General features: G+C 37.8%; 1 protein-coding gene across 2 annotated transcripts in view; it reads right to left on the reverse strand.

The window, feature by feature from the left end:
* Positions 1-20,761, reverse strand: part of LOC124055261 (copine-9-like) — a 135,330-nt gene that overhangs the window by 24,525 nt on the left and 90,044 nt on the right. For both annotated transcript variants that reach the window (XM_046381908.1, XM_046381900.1), the window contains 7 exons: positions 10,371-10,434; positions 8,041-8,144; positions 6,672-6,776; positions 4,939-4,980; positions 1,808-1,883; positions 1,452-1,505; positions 1,223-1,284 (listed from right to left, as the gene is read on the reverse strand). In XM_046381908.1, coding sequence (XP_046237864.1) covers positions 1,223-1,284; positions 1,452-1,505; positions 1,808-1,883; positions 4,939-4,980; positions 6,672-6,776; positions 8,041-8,144; positions 10,371-10,434 — 507 coding nt within the window. The remainder of the gene's footprint in view (positions 1-1,222; positions 1,285-1,451; positions 1,506-1,807; positions 1,884-4,938; positions 4,981-6,671; positions 6,777-8,040; positions 8,145-10,370; positions 10,435-20,761) is intronic.

Below are 20,761 nucleotides of genomic sequence, written 5' to 3' on the forward strand. Positions count from 1 at the left end.
CAAAATCACATATTGTATTTGTGCATGTTTTGCAAAAACAATGACATTTTAGATCTGAGATTTTGGTCTTTCAGGATGATTAATTTCTGTTAAATTCAGTACAATATCCCACTTTCAGATCAATTTGCAGAGACTGTCATCTTACATTCTTACATTCTTTGAGGACATCAAAGAACTATCAAAACAGGCTTATATGAATACTGAGGTCACAGATCCAAGTCTCCATAATGCACCGCCTCCTGTTCTTCTCGGAGAATAATGAATACTCTACTATTTTATCTGATTTAAATTGAGACACATTCATACTTCTAGTCTAAAAGTGCTGGAATCATGTTTTAGATTAGCCACAATATATTAGAATTCAAAGCACTCTAAGGTTGCTAAATACCTAGAAAGAATACCTAGGACACGACCACAGTGTCCTCAATGGTAAGTAATAATGGAATAACGCTCAGCGTGATCAATTTATTGACCGAGTTTAGTCTCCACAAGTTGATGTTCATTGTACTAAAATAAAGAGAAATCAAAGCTGGTTGCAGTGTATGAAAATCACATTCAGCAACCTAAAAATATGGAAAAGCAGAAAGGCAGTGGCAGTGCTGGCAGTGTTACTCAACATTTAACAAAGTCTCCTGATGACACAGCGTGTCACACTGTAGCCTAATCCCACCACTTATAACTTACTATGGTATAGTTATGACTCCTGATAACTAGTCATAGCAGTGAGTTGCGGACAGATGGTCCAGTTGGCAACCAAGTCAAGCCAACTGGGTAACAAGTTTGTTAACTGACTATCTGCAAGCAAGTTAGGCCATATAACTTTAATTTCCCTCTTCAATACGTATTTATTAATTAAAAATGGTGAAATGTGTACAGTGGTGAACGATATGCCAGGAGCAGTAAACAGAACAGTAGAGAGAAAATGAAGACAAACACTTGGGTATATTATGACTGACTAGTGCTAGCCCAGCTGGCTATTGTATGAGCGGTAAGCTCTTGGTTACAAGTGATAGCAGTTCATCCACTAGCCCTGTGAATAGTCACAAAAAATCTAGAAGTACATATTTAACAAAGGCACATAAATTAATTTAATGAATAATTTCATTTAGTTAGTACTTCCACTCTCTGGTGTGAGCGGGCCTTAAAACAAGCAAAAATTCCAGTATGACCCTTTAATGACTTCCCATAGACACTGATGAAACTTCAGAGGCTGAGGTCTTACCCTCCTCTTATGAAATCGACAAACGTGTACTCTGACTCCACTTTGAAAGACAGCAGCGTCACCTTGAAGACAGAACGAGAGTGAAAAGGAAAGAAGGAAACAGAGTGGAGGAGAGGACAGAGATGGATCAAAAGGAGTCAAACACCATCCGTTTACTGCTGTGACATGTCACTGCTGCTGACTCCTGCCCATGAAGCATGCAGCTCAAAGACACTCTAACGGATCTTACCGTCCCTGAATTGATGTATTTCTTCTTCTTGCCTTTCTTCTTCGGATTCAAAACCTTGGCCACAAGACAGGAAGCAGGAAATTAGTTTTTAAACAAATATGCCTGTGTCATTCAGTGCTCCTGTAGGTGGATGTCAATAATATATATTGTTTTTAGATGGAGGCTGGAATTTATAATACAAAAAATGTTACTTTAATGAATAATATATATCACTATAAAAGAACTACTGGTGTTGTTGTTGTCCAAAAACACTGTTAAATTTTTGATAGGTTTTACAGATTCAGGAAAATCTTATCCTATAAAATTCTTAGCTGATTAAGTTGTTCAGCTTATTCTCTGCTGTTCTTGTATTTTACCTCATAGACGTTGAACTGGCTTTGGCCTCTGGACAGTTCTCTGTAGCTGGTGGTGAACTCTCCGATAAAGTCGTGACTGGAAGACAGAGCGATTTAGATGTCAATAGACATGGAGACAAAGAAAAATTGTTTAACTACATCATTAAAATGCTTGCTAATTTTCTATCTGTTGTAACAAAAACCTTAAAAAAAACCTTCTTAATAGCTTGTATATACAAGCTATTCCACAACTGAAAGCAAAGCATTACATTAAAGCTACATCAATACATTTTTTTATTCCATCCCTTTTGGTAGTGGAACAAGCAAAAAACCACATTTTATATTGTTATTTTCTAAAGTTGGACTGAGAAGTTGCTAAGACAGAATAACATTCATTTTGAATTGAGTTTCCAATCCAAACAATTGATCCCAACTTAAATATTTAGGCGCCATTTTTGTGAATTAAAGCACATGCATAGGTCGCCATGCCCGACTTCGTGACAGTGGTGTTGGAGCTTAGTTGTTAATGTTGAGGAAGAACAGTCAGTGAATAATCACAGATGGAACTAAGCTAACATCAGTCTCTATGCAGTTTTGCTACTTGAGTCATTAAGGGAAGTGAAGTAATATTGCAAGACATTTTTTGTGTCCAACCACACAGATAGACCAATCAAATCACCAACACAGCATTCATTCTTCATTAATGCAAGGGGATCTGTCCTTGAAAAAAATAAATAAAACTCAATTACAATTTTGACCAATACATTACAATTTTGAAAAACCCTAAATTTTCTGTATACCATGTCAATTTTTGTAGCAAAAATTAGTTTTAATTTAACTTAAGCTTCAACCTTACTTGTGCGGTTTGATCTACAGTTACAGTTCACTCGTTCTGATAACATCAAGGGAAATCTATTAATCTAACTAAACTGCCTAATTTGTAATAGATCAGCACGTGAATTCGTATGTAATTTCACTACTTCCCAAGTGCATGGTCACTGCATTGATTGTCAGAATAAAACGAAAATAAGTTCAACACATTTTCATCCTAACATGAAAAAAAATCACCTCCAGCATCATCATATTGGTAAATATCAACTTCCTGCATGCCCTCAGATCATTTCTGTATCTTTGTATGCCAGCACCTGAAGCTGTGCGTGACAAGCTGCCTGTATACTGCTGGTATTTAGAGGGGAGTCCTCAAGGAGCAAACAGTGAGTTCATCTCCCAATAGGGAGAAAAGGAGGATGAAATATAATGAGTGAGGTGGGGGTGCGGAGCAGTAGAACGCAATAATAAGAGAGAGGTTTAGGTAAAGGAAAAAAATGACAGTTTGAGAGAGAGGACTAAAGCAAGAGAGACAAAGGAATTAAAAATAGCAGAATGCAACATCTAATGTGGTTCTAATCTAGTTTATTTTCTAATGTTGCCATGCGGATGTGGATGTGCTGCACTGTCCTGCAATCACAAGCTGTCCATGCTCTTCCTTCCTTCCTGAGTCATTTGTCACCAGAGCACATTACTGTAACATACCCATGTGTACCCAAGGACAAAACCCACTGTACATATTTTGTTATACAGTTATGATTTCAAAGGTGTGATTTGCTCAGTGATTTCAATCATGATAATTCTGTATAAGTGCAATTCCTCCTCTCCTGAAATATTACATTATTTACAGTCTCTACAGCCTGTTTGCCTGGTTCATCAATGATTAAGGTTCCTCACAAACACATTATTTCTTAGTGGTTCAACGAGTATTTTACACTTTGCTTTACTGAATTCCGTCTGCTACTGTAATTGCAAAATAGAAAAGTGTTTTGGGTAACTTGATATATGGAACCCATTTAGACCACACAGTCCTAATTTGAATCCTGTGTTTGGGAAGAAACATAATAAAGCTGAAATAAGGTTAGATGAGCAAGAGCCCAGGAACTGAACAGTCTGTTGTAATATGAGTTATATGTGAGATTTCTATGCAGGCTGTAAATTAGGCTGCATAATACAGCAGATTGGATTGGCCTTTTGCGTGTTACCAACCACCTTAATTTTGTACCGCATACAATAACATTCAGATCGATGAGATCGGGAGACTTGTGTAATAATAAAAAAAAAAAACACAAAAAACATATAATCTTTAATCATAGACAACACAGACAATTCACAGATGCAGACACACAAAGTTACTATTAAGAAAAGCATTAACAAGTGTGATTGCAAATACACAAGTACAAAGTTTTATAATGCTAAAATGCGACTGTGACTTCACTTTTGTAGAGCTCATTCCATCCATATGCAGCATAGGACCAACATGACTAACTACTTCTGTTTGTGAGTGATTATAAAACACACTCAAAACCAAAGGCAGACAGAGACTGATCAATAAATTAATTCTTTAATTAATTAAAAAATACATTTACAAACCTGAGAAACAAAGTACACAATACATTTGAAAAACTCAACAGCAACTCTCCTTCTACATGAAACTGTTCACAACAAGGTCTGTAGCTCATGCTGAGTCATGACTTCTGGAAAGAGGCATTGCTGTTGAGTTTTTCAGATGTATTTTTTGGAACTTTGGGCTCCCCAATTGAAGGGCCATCTATTTCCAGGCAAGAGGAAAAAAATATATTTTTGATTTTGGACTGAACTATTCCCTTAAAGCTTAAAATTTCTGATAATGGCTTGTCAAAATGAATTATTTGCCAGAATTTTTTTTTTGTCAAACTCTGAAAAATCTGAGACTGGGGATTTTCAAAGAATAAAATAAAATAATTTTTGGGAAATGAATCAAGTTGAAGTTGATAGACAGCAGTGACTCTAGGTCTGACAGCCTGAAAAAACTGTGTGAGGTGGCCAATTAAGCTCACAAGTCTCTGGCAGGAGCTCCTGCAGTTCTGTGGTCAGCACTCATAAACCCTGACCCTGCATCCATTCAGCTGCAAGCCTTCACCTGCAAGTTGTTTTTGATTTATTTCCCAGCTTGTGCCAGCTGGGTGGAGTCTCCATCTGTTCTAATACCTGACAATTCGCCTGAAAAGAACTGCCCCCAGACAGAACAAGGTGTTAGGGATTCAATCTGTAGCTGAAAATGAATAAAGGAAAAGAAAAAACGATTGAAAAAAAAAAGGGAGACAGTGAGCACGACAACTTACCTCCCATCTCTGTCCCAGTCATAAACATCCACCTTGACCGTCCTGGAGGGAGGCGAGATGAGGGAGTAGAGGTGAGACGGACAGAGGTGAGATTCACAGAGAGGAGAAAGAGTATGAGGGTGAGAAAGTGCAGTGGCAGAGAGACAGAGAACAGAGATCAACAGAGGGACACAAAGTCTGGAAGTAAACTTTTCTTGGCCTTTACACCAAAAGATGTTCCAATTTTAAATCTGAGTTAAACCAGTTAAAAGATATACATGTCATTATAGCAGATTAACAACAATGCCTGAGGATGCTAAAGACAAACCTTTACTTTTTTTTGGCACTGATCTATTTACAATGCAAACACATATATTATCCATATATAACCCTGTGTAATATTAATATTCTCATGATGAAAGCAGCGCATACAGCGGCTGGTAGTACCCTCGAACATCTTCAGATTTTTATTTTAATTTTTTTCTGAAGAACATATTACCTAGTGAAATCATCTGAGAAAACCGAGGCACTGTCTCACTTCCTGCCTTTTACTCTTCTCCTGTCAGTCTTGATTGTTTGCTCCACCCCTAACTAGTTTGACCCATTTGTATTTGACCCATAGTTTGACCCAGATATCAGACATCAAACTTTAAAATGCTGATAATATTATTACAATCTTGTTGCTGCTGTTCATATTCACCCAGATGCAGATATATGCAAGTAACTGTAACTGTTGGTCCATCTGACTTATTTATTATCCTAGTTTGTTCTTATTTTATTACCTCTGTATCTGTTCTGTTGTAGTAGTAGTTGTGGTGGTTAAGGTTGGTGTAAGGTATTAAAGGAATGCATCTTGGCATTGAGGGCCCTCACAAGGAAGAACAAGTACATATGCATGTGTGCGTATGTGTGTAAGATTTGGATGTAAAGTTGAAAAACATCAGTTAGTTTAGGGTAAAATTTAATTCAAAACATGTATTGATGATTTGTTTATTATGATTTACTGTGCTGCACTGCCTCCATGTTGGTCTCAATAACACCAGCACTGGCCTGAGACCAACAGCACGGCCGACTGCTGGCATTATTCTGACCACCACAGAGTTCAACCTCATCTTCATATATTTAGCAGCCTCTGTATTATGTTACCCTTATTTTACCTTTGTCATACCAGAGAAAAACAAAATCTTATGAGGTCAGTATTCCAAACTAGCAAACATTTATCTAATGTAGTTATCAAATGAGTTAAACAAAAATATTCAAACTTTTTTAATTGATGAGAAACCAACATAGTCATATTCAGCTTTACTAAGAGCATGAATTAATTCAGCAAGGATATAGCATCAGGGCCAATGTACATTCATGTGCAGTTTCTCAATAGTACTGGGTGCATTTGCTTTTCATTTTTCATGTCTGTCATTTTAGAGCCAAATAAGTTTCAAAAATGTATATAAGTACATTAAGTTTTGAGAGTGCACTGTCAAAGGGATCATAAGTATTTATGCAAAGTTCTGAAAAGTTCTTGTAAATCCACAGATATCGTATTGCACGTTTTAGTTCCTATCCCTTTTTGGACACCATGCTTATACACTCATTTATTCATGCTAAGAAGACATGAAATGCTTAAACTAACATGATGAAGATAAGATTATTTATCACCTGCTGGGAGACTAATCAAAAGCCTTTAGACAATCCACAGGAACTGAATTGTAATAAAATCTACATATGAACCTCTGACCTATATGCTATCCCCTCACCTGTCATAGTCTCCATTACAGAGTGCTCGAACAGGGATTGTAAATGGTTGCCAAACAGGGTTCAGGTTGTTCTTAATCACCTCAGTCTTGTGGCAGATGGTGAACCTGGAGACACAAAGAGACAGTCCAACATAGTGGGAATGATAATCCTGAAAAATCTTCTGTTCAAAAAATTCAGGTTCATGGGAACTTGAATGGACAGGAAATTTGTCAAAAAGGTTCTTACAATTGTTTGATCCCCTCTTCCAGTAGTATGAAAGGTAGGTTTCAATTCAGTGTGTATAAATAAATAGTGGACAGAGCCACAATGACATCACCCACTGACTACAGTTTGAAATCCTGAGTTTGACATTATGGTCATTGTCAAATGCCGGAAATGACCATATTGGGATAAGAAGGTAGAGTAGTGAGAATAACTCGATTGAATCATACTGAGACCATGAGGATATGTTGTGGTGGCAACTGGTCAATCACAAGATAGCCGCATCCCAAAGCAGATTGTGTTTTATCATCTATTTTACTCTAAATGGGACCCTAATTTATAAAATGATCATTGTGCTGTGTTAAATACTTGAAACTGGTACCTGAAACTGAACTCATTAGGATACAATTTACTGGGGTAATAATTCAAATGAGAAGAAAACTAATTTTCTCATAAGCTTACATGAAATTAGCTGTTCTTTTTGACACCAGTGGTCTCACCCCCTGTTGGTCATCAGAAACAATGCAGATTTAATGCATTGGCTTCACTTTTCAGACCTGTCCTCTTATTATACTCTCACCTTACACACGGCTCGTATAAAACTTTTCAACTTAACTCCAGCGAAGACAAACACACAAATCTGGTTAAATGGAAGCTTGAAAGTGCTGCACAAAATTTTGTCAGCCAAAACTTGCTAGTCTGTATATACTCATGTTCATTCCTTCATTGTGAAAAGGCACCAGAACAGAAAAGTCAAATAATTCAATAATTCTTTTTCAAATAATTTTTTTCTCTTGGCCCAGACCAAATAAACTGAACTAGAGGTCTGAGAACAGCCCTAAATCCCTTAGCATGAGACAGTAGAAAGGGTTTTGATCCTGAACTCTCTGTCTGAAATATTGAAGACTACAGTAAGTACAGATTAAAATTTTCTGTCTCTGTGTCAAGAAAATGTATTCACCCTTCTTCCATCTGACGGGCAAGAAGCTTTCTAACTCCTCAAGGGACCATATCCAACAGAGAAATCTGCTGGCAGATTTTCAGTCCCTGTCAGTAACAAGGGGAAAGTTGCAACACACTTGCCTCAGGAATAACAGATGGAGTGAAGAATAACGGATTTACAATAACGTAACAAACACACACACACAAACAAAAACACATACTTACGTCCCATCCTCATTGCTCCGGTAGAAGACAAGGAAAGGGTCTGACTTGCCGAAGAAATCCTTTTTATCCAGCTTGTTGGCACAGAATTGCATGGTGGCTATGTCCTGGGAGACAGGTTATTTTTACAAATTTACAATTTACACCTTCTATAATATTCAGTCTAGAAAGTGTGGTTTAGTTCAGTTTCATAGTTGTACAGTTATTTAATCATAATTCATCACCATGCTTATTTTTTCACTTGTCCACCTTCCTCAAGCCCATAAAAACTCACTGTGACCTGTTTGGGACCGAGCTGTCTTTACCGAAAATTAATCCTATTACTGGAAGAATCAAGTTTAATTTATTGTTATTTTACAACACAGGGTTGCTCAATGAAATGTAAGTTGTAGTCTCCATTTGCTACTCACATATAGAACATATATAACTATTATAACTACAGAATGAAATAAAAATAAAATAATATCTACCATATCTATTAAATAATGTATTCATATAAAATTCAAAAGTGGTACTACAGCTAAAATAAGTATTAGTATTAGGAGAACTTGACTGACAGCTGAGTGTACTTGAGGGAGGTGGACTGGACTTGAAAGGTCCAGTCACTGTTTAATCAGTAAGAAGATTTGATGTGTATGTGATTTACAGGTGAACTAACCTTAAAGTAGACACACGGATGCAGTGATTTTGTCTGTGACCTAATATTTGAGGTTTATATATAATCTTGTGAGTCCATGTGACCCTATCAGTATGTTCCTGTAGGATCTGTTTAGAATATGCAGAGAAAAGCAAACGAATGTCTCACTCCTATCATTACTCCACAGCCATAAAAAAATACTGTCTGAATGGCAGATGTCCATTAAAATCATATCAGCACATCACAGAAATGTTGAGGGGCCAATATTTTCAGTTCTAATGTTTTGCCTTCAACAAATTGAAATGTATGAAACTTAAAGTAACTACACATAAAAATAAAGATTTGAACTCTTTGGTAATTGGTCTACAATAAGTAGTAACAATAAGCAATAATGCACTCTCAATTCCCACACACATAGTGGACTTGGACTCACCTTCACCTTGTCCATCATTGTGTAATATCAGGTCCTTTTGTGCATTTATCACTTACTTCACCTTGTATTGCTTACATCATTGTATTTGTTTTATATTTGTCTTATTTGTTTTATCTTGTAAAGTGTTCTTGAGTTTTTGAGAAAGACACTTATAAATAAAATGTATTATTGTAATCAACACCTTGATACTGCCCTTTGCAATAATTTATGTGTTCAACTGTGTATAGATAGTTTCCCTAACATCCCAGCCTATCTTCTATAAGGGGGTTCTCAAGTGATGGAAAAGAAAACACAGGTGGAACAGAAAACAAACTTGAGCTTATGAGGAGATCAGTGTGAGGAGGTGTTCCTGTGCTATAAACTGATCAAAATGCCAAAGTAATGGCTGGAAAATATTCATTGTCTCAAGAAACAAACCTCACTTTGAGTTCAGTATCTATAATTAACTATTATGCATATAGTCATCTGGTCAGAGCCCTGGATTTTAATAAGATGGAGGATAGTTTAGTCCAGAAACTGGTGAAGAAGAAATTCCTGTTTTACGGTAAGACAGGTCACTGTGATCAACATTTGAAATAAAACAAACCATGGATGCTTTTCCAGAGACGGGCCTTATGAACCGTAACTAATAAATGCAAATGTAAAGTTCTGGAGGCCTCAGCAATCCTCAGTATAGCGTCATCACTATACTGTATGGCCTGAGGTATGAGCTTAACCCTCTGCACATTCATATGCATGATATTATATAAAGAAAGTTATTGTATTTCTGTATACATTACAGCAAACTGCTCCCTACGTGTTCAAATCATTTCCAGTATGGATGTAATTGCATATGTTTTTATGTAAAAGTGCATACTGCAGTACCATGGTGAGCATGTTTGTGTGTGAGGCAGGCGTGTACTTGCGTGTGCTGCTCTGTTTGATTGGAGTGTCTAATTATTTACCCACTGTGGCAAGAAAAGGGAGCTATAAGACTGGATAAATAATTCATGGGCAGCTTTCATCATCACTTTGAAGTGAAGGTAAGAATTCACTTTCCTCCCACTTGACCCAGATGACAAAATTATTCTGAATCTGTGTGGTTATTTAAAACTAGCAACACAAAACGTGACCATCATGATTTCAGACTGTAGTGCTTAACTTTCTGACCCCTGTCTCGGACTGTGGATATAACCAAGTGTGTACACACGCACGTACATGCGTATGCCTACATGTGTGTGTATGGCTGAAGAAACTCCTGACTAAACATGATGTGATACTAACCCGGCAGTTACTGAGCTCCTCAGCTGTGAAGATGATAGTTCCACACTTCTTCCCAGGAATCCCACTGAGAGAGAGAGAGAGAGAGAGAGAGAGAGAGAGAGAGAGAGAGGGAGAGAGAGAGAGATTGTGGAACAATGGTAAACTAGAAACGTAATCCTGCATTTGTTGTTTTATTTTGTAAATGCATATGCTGCTGTGGTAATTTTCTGTCTATTTGTTTAAAGAAATATAGTAATACTTAAAAATGAACATCAATGATTAACAACCAACCACTTTCAATGTTTAAGCTTGTACATAAAAAAACAGGTACTCAGAATTGCTCATTTTGTCAGTTAATAACTAAACATATTTGTTGACAAACTTCTTTTTTCCCAAAAAAGATACATACATTTCTTTGAAAACAAACAATGTGACAGTTTTGTCAAAGAATAAAAACTAAGTGATTTTATGAAAGATGTCTGATTGGACAAATGAAATAATTAACTGCTCTCATGCAAAGTCTTATTATTATATATGTTCTGTTGCCCAAAATGTCTCAGAAGTTAATTTAGCCACTTGCCAAAGGCACCAATTGAGTGGGTGCTAAATAGTTCCAGTGAAACTGCCGGTTAACAAATAAATGACATAAAAACAATCTCATGAATATATAAATCAATGGTCTTCATTTTTCTTTGGTAAGTGATTATGGTATAAGCAGAATAATGCCCAATGAGGTGTCCATTTTTCAAATTCCTGATAACAGAAACCTCTTCGGACACTATCCCTTACATACGATGCACTGTGGCACACAAACAATGTTGGAAGCAATTAACAGTTTGCAGGCAACAGTGACAACAGTGAACCTGCAGACAAACTGTAGATGGAGATAATCCTTTGTCACAAATCAGGCCAAAGGCCATAATCATGGAGTCAGCATTGGTTGGGACCAAATTTTTGCTTCCTTCACTGCTTTCGTTTTCTCATCTCTAGTCATCTCCTCTCCTCTCCTTGGTTCTCCTCCATAACCACTGAAGTTTCAGCAGTCATATAGCCTGTGTTACACCAATATTATACTTTTTAATACATTTGAAAGTAATACAGAGTACAGAGGTTGAAATTGATTTTGACTACACACAGCAGTCAGCCAAAGACTTCTGTTGGGGTATGGCAACACCACTTGGACAAACCAGTTCCTTTAACGGCAGTAGCCTACAATGTAATAATAGAACTGGTAGTAATATTTGTGTAAATTTATTAAGATTAGTATGATTGTAATTACATTTGATTATGATTATTTTGGACAATGGTGCACAGTTGGCTGCTGTAGCATTGACATTTTTTTAAATAATACTTTTTATATGAATGTATTGGAGTGACAGTCTGAGCACATTTGAATATTTGAGGGGCACATCCCTCCAATATATATTGTTAATGACTGCCTAGACTCACACAGTAACCGTTTACCTGCTGATCCCACTGCAGCCAGTCACATTACATCCTTGTAATTAATCACAGCAGCAGTGACAGATGTACTGACCCCAGATCATATCCTAACCACTCAAAAGTATCATGAGAAGAAAAAGAGGACTTCACCAATCGTCTGTCTGATCACAGCTCAGTTCCTGCTTCCTAATTTCTCTCAGGGGAGATTGGACTTTTCATTCAAGTGATGAATTACAGAACTATCTGGGTAATTGTATTGAAATTGGATCTGGATTAGAAAAGGAGGCCTCAAGTCATTTCTCAAAGAGAGGAATCCTTGAGTGCAGCAGGGACAGGGCCATTAGTTTGTGCAGAAGACTAGCATTTATTTTTAATATGAAGTTTTATAATGATTAAATCACATATTTTTTGGACAATGAAAGAAAATCAATAAAACTCAGCGATAATTCTTGAAAGACCCATCTGATTTCTACTTGTCTGATTTTTTTGTATTCTGTCCCTTAAATGAAAAAGAAAAGAAATGAGGATGAATAACTTTGATGATTTCCTGATGATCTCCTGATTTCTCCAGTACTTGGTTTATGGCCAACACCTTAGCCATAGACCACTTTGTATTTAACGCTAATTAGCAATTGTTAGAATGCTAACACCACAATTTATGGTGCTGAACATTTTAAAAATTATATCTGCTTTACATCAACATGTTAACATTGTCACAGTGGAAAAAGAAGAAATCCAAGTACTCCAATAAACAAGGCTGGCCTGTGCTCTCTGTATATACTGTGTACACTTGTCTAAAAACATGAGAACAGCTTGTGTCTTGTGCGCACCCAATATCATTTTTAGTGCTCAATCTATAAAAAAATGTCCACTGCAGGGCTGTGCCAAAGAAATTTTGATGACACTTGTTGCCAGGCAAGACATTTGACCATTTCAGCAATTCCTTCTTCTCCTGGTGGTTGTACCTTGTTGTGGTGGAGAGGCTTACGTGTTTGAAACATCCTGGCAGCACTAGTGGTAGGAGTTTCAGTTCAGTTCTGTGGAAAGTTTGCTTAGGTTTTTGATCTACACGGGTGTAAAAGCTGACACCATCTCATGAGACCACACCTGTGAAACGCTTCCCCTCTTCATGGTCCAGAATATCTCAAACTCTGCGTGCAAGGGGATTATACACTGATGTGAAAAGTCTGCATAATTAAAAGCTTTCAAGTCAAACCCAGAAAAAAAGTTGGAGACCTTTTATCATCCACTTGAGAATTCCCTATGGCTGCAAGTCACACTGTACCTCACAACACGACACAAAGATTTGTTCCATCCACTTGAGGCCGTCTGATGCTCCACAGTGATTAAAATGCTGGTTGAGATTCAAGGATTTTGCCGTAAACATCCATGACACGTACACAGACACAAATACACCAGTACACAGGCACAGAATCCATTATACTGAAGGGAAGCACAGATGATAATTTTGCTCACACACATCATATATTCTCCTTGAGAGGCTGTTTCCTGTAACCTTGAACCATGGTTTTGCCTCAGTTACTCTACTGTCCATTCTCAGCCTCTTTTGTGAACACAGTCACGTAACCTCAGTTGAGGGCTGGTGAAACTCAAACACTGTCGCTTGAAACAAGAATTAATTCCTGTGCTTCCTTCCTTCAGTGTGGTTTTCCTTTTAATCAATCTCTGCTGACCCTCCCACTTTAACAAAGAATGCTAACAGTGATGTATGAGCATCTGCAGCCTGCAATCGCTCTGATAATGACTTTTGCATGGTTAGGTGGGGCAGTGGCGGTCCATGCAGTATGACACACATACACACACTCACGATACCACTTATTTCCATAGACCTATTCCAATTCCTGCCGCAACACTGCTGCTAAAAATGCTCAGTGGTGGTAAAGTTGCAGCTACTTGACAGGAGCACAAGCACAGCAGGATGGAAGAAATCGATACAGCAGAGATGAAGAAAATAACGTAAAGATGGAAGTCATCAAAGACACCTTGTGTGGATGTGTGTGCCTGTGTGTGTGCGAGTGTGTGTGTCTGTCAAGTCCTTCAGCAGGAGTTTTCCCACACATTTATTGTCCTCCTCCCCCATATTCCTCTGCCTGGTGTGGGTCTCACTCCCACACATGTTATACAAGCTTTCACATGTTAAACACACAGAATAATGTACAAAGAAATACACAAAAGAGCCCCAAACTCTCTCCTTTTGTTTTTCAATTAAATAATTTAAAAATAGTCAAAGTTTAGTGTTACACTTAGAGGATTTTGTGGGGACTGTGTGACAAAGAAACATTTTAAAAAACAAAACCCAAAAATTGAAGCAGTAGACTTTTAGGCTTTTAGTCCCTCACATCACAGTCAAACTAAAAACTACTGGTGGTCTGCTGGTCCACAGCAAGTCCTGAACCCAGTGCTTGATTGTTATTGCCAAACCCATGCTATACTTCTCCTATTTTTTTTATTATTATTTATTACACCAGGCTATCATACAACACATACTAAGCGCATCATCTGTCCCATCATAGACACATGATTTAGAAACTAGCACTGACAGAGCTGCCAAGTATACACACACTCTTGGCAAAATAAGCTGTCCTATTATTCAGTAAATGCAACAAATTTCTTCTTTTGTCATGTGGATCCTGTACTACATACCATAACCCTATAATCCGGCTTCTTTCTTGTAAAGGACAAAACCAGAAGCTTCTTCTAACACTGGAAAGACAACCTCTCTACAGCACCATATTCATCTGCCAAAACCAAAGCCTAAAGAACCACAACTTGAAATTCCTACAGTACTTCCTTCTGCTGAGCAGTAATTCTCTCAAATGCGGACTGTAACTGATGCAGTATTTGCTTTTATTTTACCATTTTTCAAGACAGGGAGATGAAAGAAGAATAACATGAAAACAATTCTTGTTCCAAAAACAAATTCCAGCAGAACATTTCTTTCACAGGTGATCTGTATTACCAGAGAGACTAGACATGTTGACATATGCTCAGATAATGGTATTTCACTTGAATATTATCCTTTTAGGATATTGTCAGCTTTCCACACACCACCTCACTGACTGACTGGCTAATTAGTATTTCACAGAGCACAAGGCTCACACAGTGACATTCAGACAGGTGAGTATATCCACTACAGACACATCAAAAACTACTGCGTTGCCTGACAGCGTAGAATGCACACGTGAGCTACAAGGGCAGCTCTCTTGTTTGTAGCTACAGCTCCTGTGGACTTTATATTGTTTAAACATATGTCATCAGTGGATGACTGCAGAATTCTGTCACTGGTGAAGAAAAACCCTTTCACGCCTAGCCAAGTCAAGACGCGTCAACACGCTTGAGTCTACAGTCAAGAGATGGCTTCATGAATGTAAATAGAGAGGCTTCACAACAAGGTGCAAACCACTGGTAAAGCACAAGGACAGAAAGACCAGATTAGACTTTGCCAGAAAGGTAAAAGGCAAGGCAAAGAAATGGGATATTCTTCGATGTCCAAGTCAGTCACCTGATCTCAACCCAATGCAACATGTTTTTCACTTAGTGAAGACACGACTGAAGCCAGAAAGAACAACAAACAAGCAACACCTGAAGGCAGCTGCAGTTAGGTCTGACAAGATCTTAACCCTAGAACACTAACGTCGGGTGATTTTCACCCACACAATTTTGAAGTGATCGAATTTTACAACCAAATGAAGGGATGTGTTGATACTTTCGACCAAATGTGTGCTCAGTACAGCTGTGAAAGAAAAACCAAGAGGTGGCCACTGTGTGTCCTATATGGCATGATGAACGCTGGTGTGATAAACTGTATTTTATCCGAGATATTATATCGGGTAAAATATACCCAACGTTAGTGATGGTGTTACTAATTTTAACGTTAGTGTTCTAGGGTTAAAGGAGGAAACGTGACATTTGGTCATGTCCATGGGTTCAATACTTCAGGCAGTCACTGACCACAAATTTTCATCCCAGTATTAAAAATGGTCTTTATATTTGTAATTATTGTTAGTTTGTCCCATTATTTATGAGCCACTAAAAATGGGAGTGGGTGTATAAAATGGCTTTGATCTGACATGTTGTGCATCATTTAATGCCATCCACGTTTTATGAGCTTCGGCGGTGCAAAAACATCTGGTGACTTTCATCATGTGACCTTTGTTATCATAGTTACCTGCCATTTTTTCCCATGACATTCAAGCCTAAAATGATACAAGAATACGTTCAATGACACAAAATGCAAAAACTGTGTTGTGATAAGTGAAATGATTTAAGATAATGACATGTTATCTATCCACCATTTGGTGAGACAGGGCTGTTGTCAGATGATAGCCAATGTGTTCTGAGATTAGGGATGTTTTACTGTGCACTCTCATGCATGCCTCATAGACAGCCGTTTTCTCTCCTACTCTGTGCTGGACTGTTACACTTTGTAACTGTTGTCACCGCTTCTTACAACAGCTACAAAAACAAGATCTAAGTTCTAACAAATCTTTGACCATTTAATCATCCCACATCAGTTTAAAAAATCAAAAAAATAACCTGGAAAAAGGTGCATTACCAGTTACACAAAGGGTGTCAATTATTACATGAAAGGACTTTGGCTATCATGTCTTTAATTTATTTGCACATCATGTTGTCAGTACACACAAAGCTTTAACAGTTCCTTCAAATCTAAAATCTATGAGTGGTGACTTTTACAAAAGTGAGATTTTATCTTTCCTCAACAGATGAATAAAGCAGAGAAATGGGGGCAGCTCTGTCAGATCTACTTTAACAGTAATATACATCAGACAGCAGATCATTAACTATGGTCATCTTGTATTAATGAGCAAAGATTAAACAGCACTTCAGAGGCTTTCGATAAAATATCTGTCTAACTTTAGAGTTTCATCTAATTGAATGAAGTACAACAAAAGTTTTACTTTTCTAAAAGTGAAAAGGTTATAATACCTAAAATAATAAATTAGACTTTGGCTTAGACTTCATTAGCATACTCTCCTTCCTTTTGCTTTCTTCAAGATTTATTTTTCTACAGTTTTACTTTTTCTCCACTGAAGTAATCACATATCTGATGTACACATTTGAGTACATGAGATAATATATTCTTGATTATTGTTAATTATATTCTAATGAAATACATCATATGAGCATTTTTTTTAACATTTATTTTAATCAGGTTAGTTCCACTGAGATTTAAACAGTCTTTTTAAAGTCTTTTTTAAGGCAATCGAGGCCAAGACAGCAGTATCACAATAAATATTAATGTAGAAGAGAAGCAATGTACAATAATGTAAAAAGCAGAATGAGGTCAAAGTGACATGAAAAAACAGGGCAAACCTGTCTCCACATACCATAGACTCAGAGAGGTTCATTATCCAGGAATCATGCCCAGACTATCTGCTCAAAAGTTTCTTCATCGTTATTATCATCATCATCATCACCACCATCATAATTAAGAGAGACCAGTTTTACCAGGCATCATAACTCATTTGGAACAACAAGTGAAGACAGTTGCCGTAAAAGCATCACAAAGCAGGAAACACAGCATTTCATGATGTTCATGTGTTCCAGATTTCAGATAGTCACTGACTGCAAAGAACTCTCGACATCCATCCATCCATCCATTTTCTACACCACTTATTCATCAGGGTTGCGGGGGAGCTGGAGCCTATCCCAGCTGACTTCAGCCTGGACTGGTCGCCAGTCAGTCGCAGGGCCAACACACAAAGGCAACATGCACACACTCACACCTAGGGGCAATGTAGAGTAGCCAATTAACCTAATGTGCATGTTTTTGGGACTGTGGGAGGAAGCCGGAGTACCTGGAGAAAACCCACACAGGCACAGGGAGAACATGCAAACTCCACACAGAAGGGCCCAGACCGGGATTCGAACATGGAACCCTCTTGCTGTGAGGTGTGGAGATCTATATGAATAAATCATGAATGTACAGAAAGGTAAGAGCTTTTAAGCACAGAGAGTAAAGGTTTAAGTGGTATTAAGAGCAGGTGAAGAAATAAACTCTTGTGTTCTACTGTGATGTTTGACAGTAGATGCAAGTGTGAAAAGAGAGAATGAAAACACACAAAAAAATTGTTAAAAAGTAGCAATTATTTCTTAGCGATGTGCTAATGACAAGGCTCTATGTATGTCTCAGGGATGTCAGTTTTGGTTCATTTTACTTATGATAGCCCAACAACATTAAAACACAAAAATACGTGAAGTAAAGAAGAAATTCATTTTTTGTTCTGTGCTTCACCAAGGGAACTTTTTGGCACACCACATTTACTTGTGGACGGAAAGGTTCTGAATGAGGTGTACACAAGTATGTAGTAGCCAGACCTATTTCCACGCTCCGTTTGAACGCTGTGCCAGTGTGGTAGGAGCACAGTGGACTGCATCTCCTAGTCAGTGGTGATGCGGTGACAGGTAGCTGGAACTTTGTTTGTGACAGCTGATCAGCAGTTAGTCATAAGTAGTAGCAGTGAACTTGTCTGCCACAGCCGCCTAGACTTTTAGCTCAACCTTCTCCTCAAGGTATTTCAAAGCATTTAGTCACAGCACTCCTTGATGGCATAACATACCTAAGCTCTTCGAATTCCTCGACCTGTACCACACTGCATATCGCATAACATATCGCCTTGGCACAAATCATACTTTCTCTTTCTGGCTAGCAGCAACGTGATCTTTGGTCCACTGCAAGCAATCTCAGGACATGGTAGCTGGGTGCTTGTTCTTGATGTGGAGGGGCATAGTGCCTGCTATGTACTACTGGAGAGTCACGCACTTTACATTTGACTGTGTGGGCTTTTTTGCAGGAAATTACCCTCCACAAAACTTCTTTTACCACGCTTAATTTTTTTATCTCAGACTGCTCAAGTACAGTTGGCATCTGACTTTAGACGAGAGGCAGGCTACACCCTGGACAGGTTGCCAATTCATCACAGGGTGGATATATAGAGACAAACAACGTTTACACTCACATTCACACCTACAGGCAATTTCAAGTCACCAATTAACCTAACCAGTATGTCATCTGACAGTGAGAGGAAGCCTGAGCACTTGGAAGGAACCCTAGCAGATACAGGGAGAACATGCAAACTCCACACACAGAGGCTCCGGCCGAGGTTTGAACTTCTAACTGCTAACCACTGCACCACCATGCCATCCTGCTGACTATATGTCAGCAACAATTATGGATTGATTGAAAACACTGATTATGCAAAACCTTGAATTAGATTTGGTGACAAAGTTCTAAAACCTTGGGTGCCAATGTTTTATATTCAATATATATGTATGTATGTGTATGTAAAGTTTTCAGAATAGATAACTAAAATACATGGTTATGTATAGGGAATTTATGGTTTTTAAAAAAAGAAGCTGACGTCAACTGCTGAACACAACCACCCACTGCACAAACATCTAAACCTGACATTTCATCACTGGAAAACATTACAGGATTGAAAATCTTTCCACAGATGAAATTCTCAGGATGTAGCTTTTAGATAATTAAATAATAAACACTTAGATTTTAACATTTCCCTGTCATCATGCAGTGCATAGCTATAGTAGTGTATATCACTGCCACAGTCAAAACTGCTTCAGCATATAAGAGAAATATGTTGCTCTATTTTTTACAGTGTAATTTCCACCAATAAAACCATTCTAAATAGAGAAAATGGAGCGCCTTCCTCTAAGTCCGCCATTAGGCTGTAGTGATGGCCTCCAGCAGTTTGCCCCATATAGGCCAGTCGTCGTCACATCCATCACACAGAGAGCGAGGTGTCCTCTATGTTCAGTCTGATGGCTCTGAGAGCAGTGCCAGATCAGTGGCCCTTACTTCAGCATGGATTAATTGTTGCCATGGTGAAATATCATTGATAATAGTAATAGTTTGATTCTGGAGAATTCCTGAGACATGAGACTTATATTTTATGCATGTATATATACATTATACACATACTGTATAATGAGGCAGGCCTACAGCAGACTCTCAGCACTGCATGAATGCTCCCTTTAACATTAAAAATTAGAAAAAGTCAGGTGAAGTTCGGAGGCATTTGTAGTATCTTTATGGTATGCCATCATTGAAGATATTCAACCTTTTGCTTGTTTTAATTTTTAAAGAATTTGGCAATGAAATAACAGTGCTGCAATATAAAGTTTGGAATGCTCTATTAATGACTATTTGATGTTGTTTTTATTTATTTTATTTGTGAAAAACTAGATTGTGTCTTTTAATGTGTAAATGCTCCATGTGTTGTGATTTTGTGATTGTACGTAAGATTGTAAATTTAATTGCTTAACTGTTTTATAATGTCCTAAAATAATCTAATCTAGTCTTAGCAATGCCAGACATATACAATGATATCGGTTCACAAAGTTGCAAATCATGTTTGAAATCAGAATTTGAATGTAGTGCCAGAAATATAGGGGGTAGCATATCACCATAGTAACTGCCAACTACTGCTTGCTATGCTCTTTGCTATAGTGAAGTGAGCATCAAAGGTCAAAGAAAAACTTAATTTCAAAGGAGAAAACACTACAACCCTTCATTACTCATTATTCAGGGAGAATTCAGAGACACTGTACGGCATTGTCAAGGGTGAGGTTTCACAGTAAAATGCCTTACGACTCCGAAAATGTCTCTGAAACATAAGTGTACTCGAACCTCAGTGCTTACTCAGCTGCAGTAGCCTCAGGCTCTAACTGAAAGGTGTTGGAACTGCAGAGGTGAGGTCTCTCTTTTTTCTTTGAACTTCACATTTTTCAAATTGCTTCCGTTTCCTCCTAACACATTATGAAACAATAGGTACATTAAACTACAGTTCTACAGGAACACCGAACCATCATTCTGAATGGTAAGTCAGAGGAAGAAATTACTAATTCTGCCCGGCAACATCAATTCTCTGCTACTCAGCTCTGTGTCATGGATACATTGACATGGAAAA

The sequence above is a fragment of the Scatophagus argus genome, chromosome 3, assembly GCF_020382885.2.
Source record: "Scatophagus argus isolate fScaArg1 chromosome 3, fScaArg1.pri, whole genome shotgun sequence".
Taxonomy (NCBI): domain Eukaryota; kingdom Metazoa; phylum Chordata; class Actinopteri; family Scatophagidae; genus Scatophagus; species Scatophagus argus.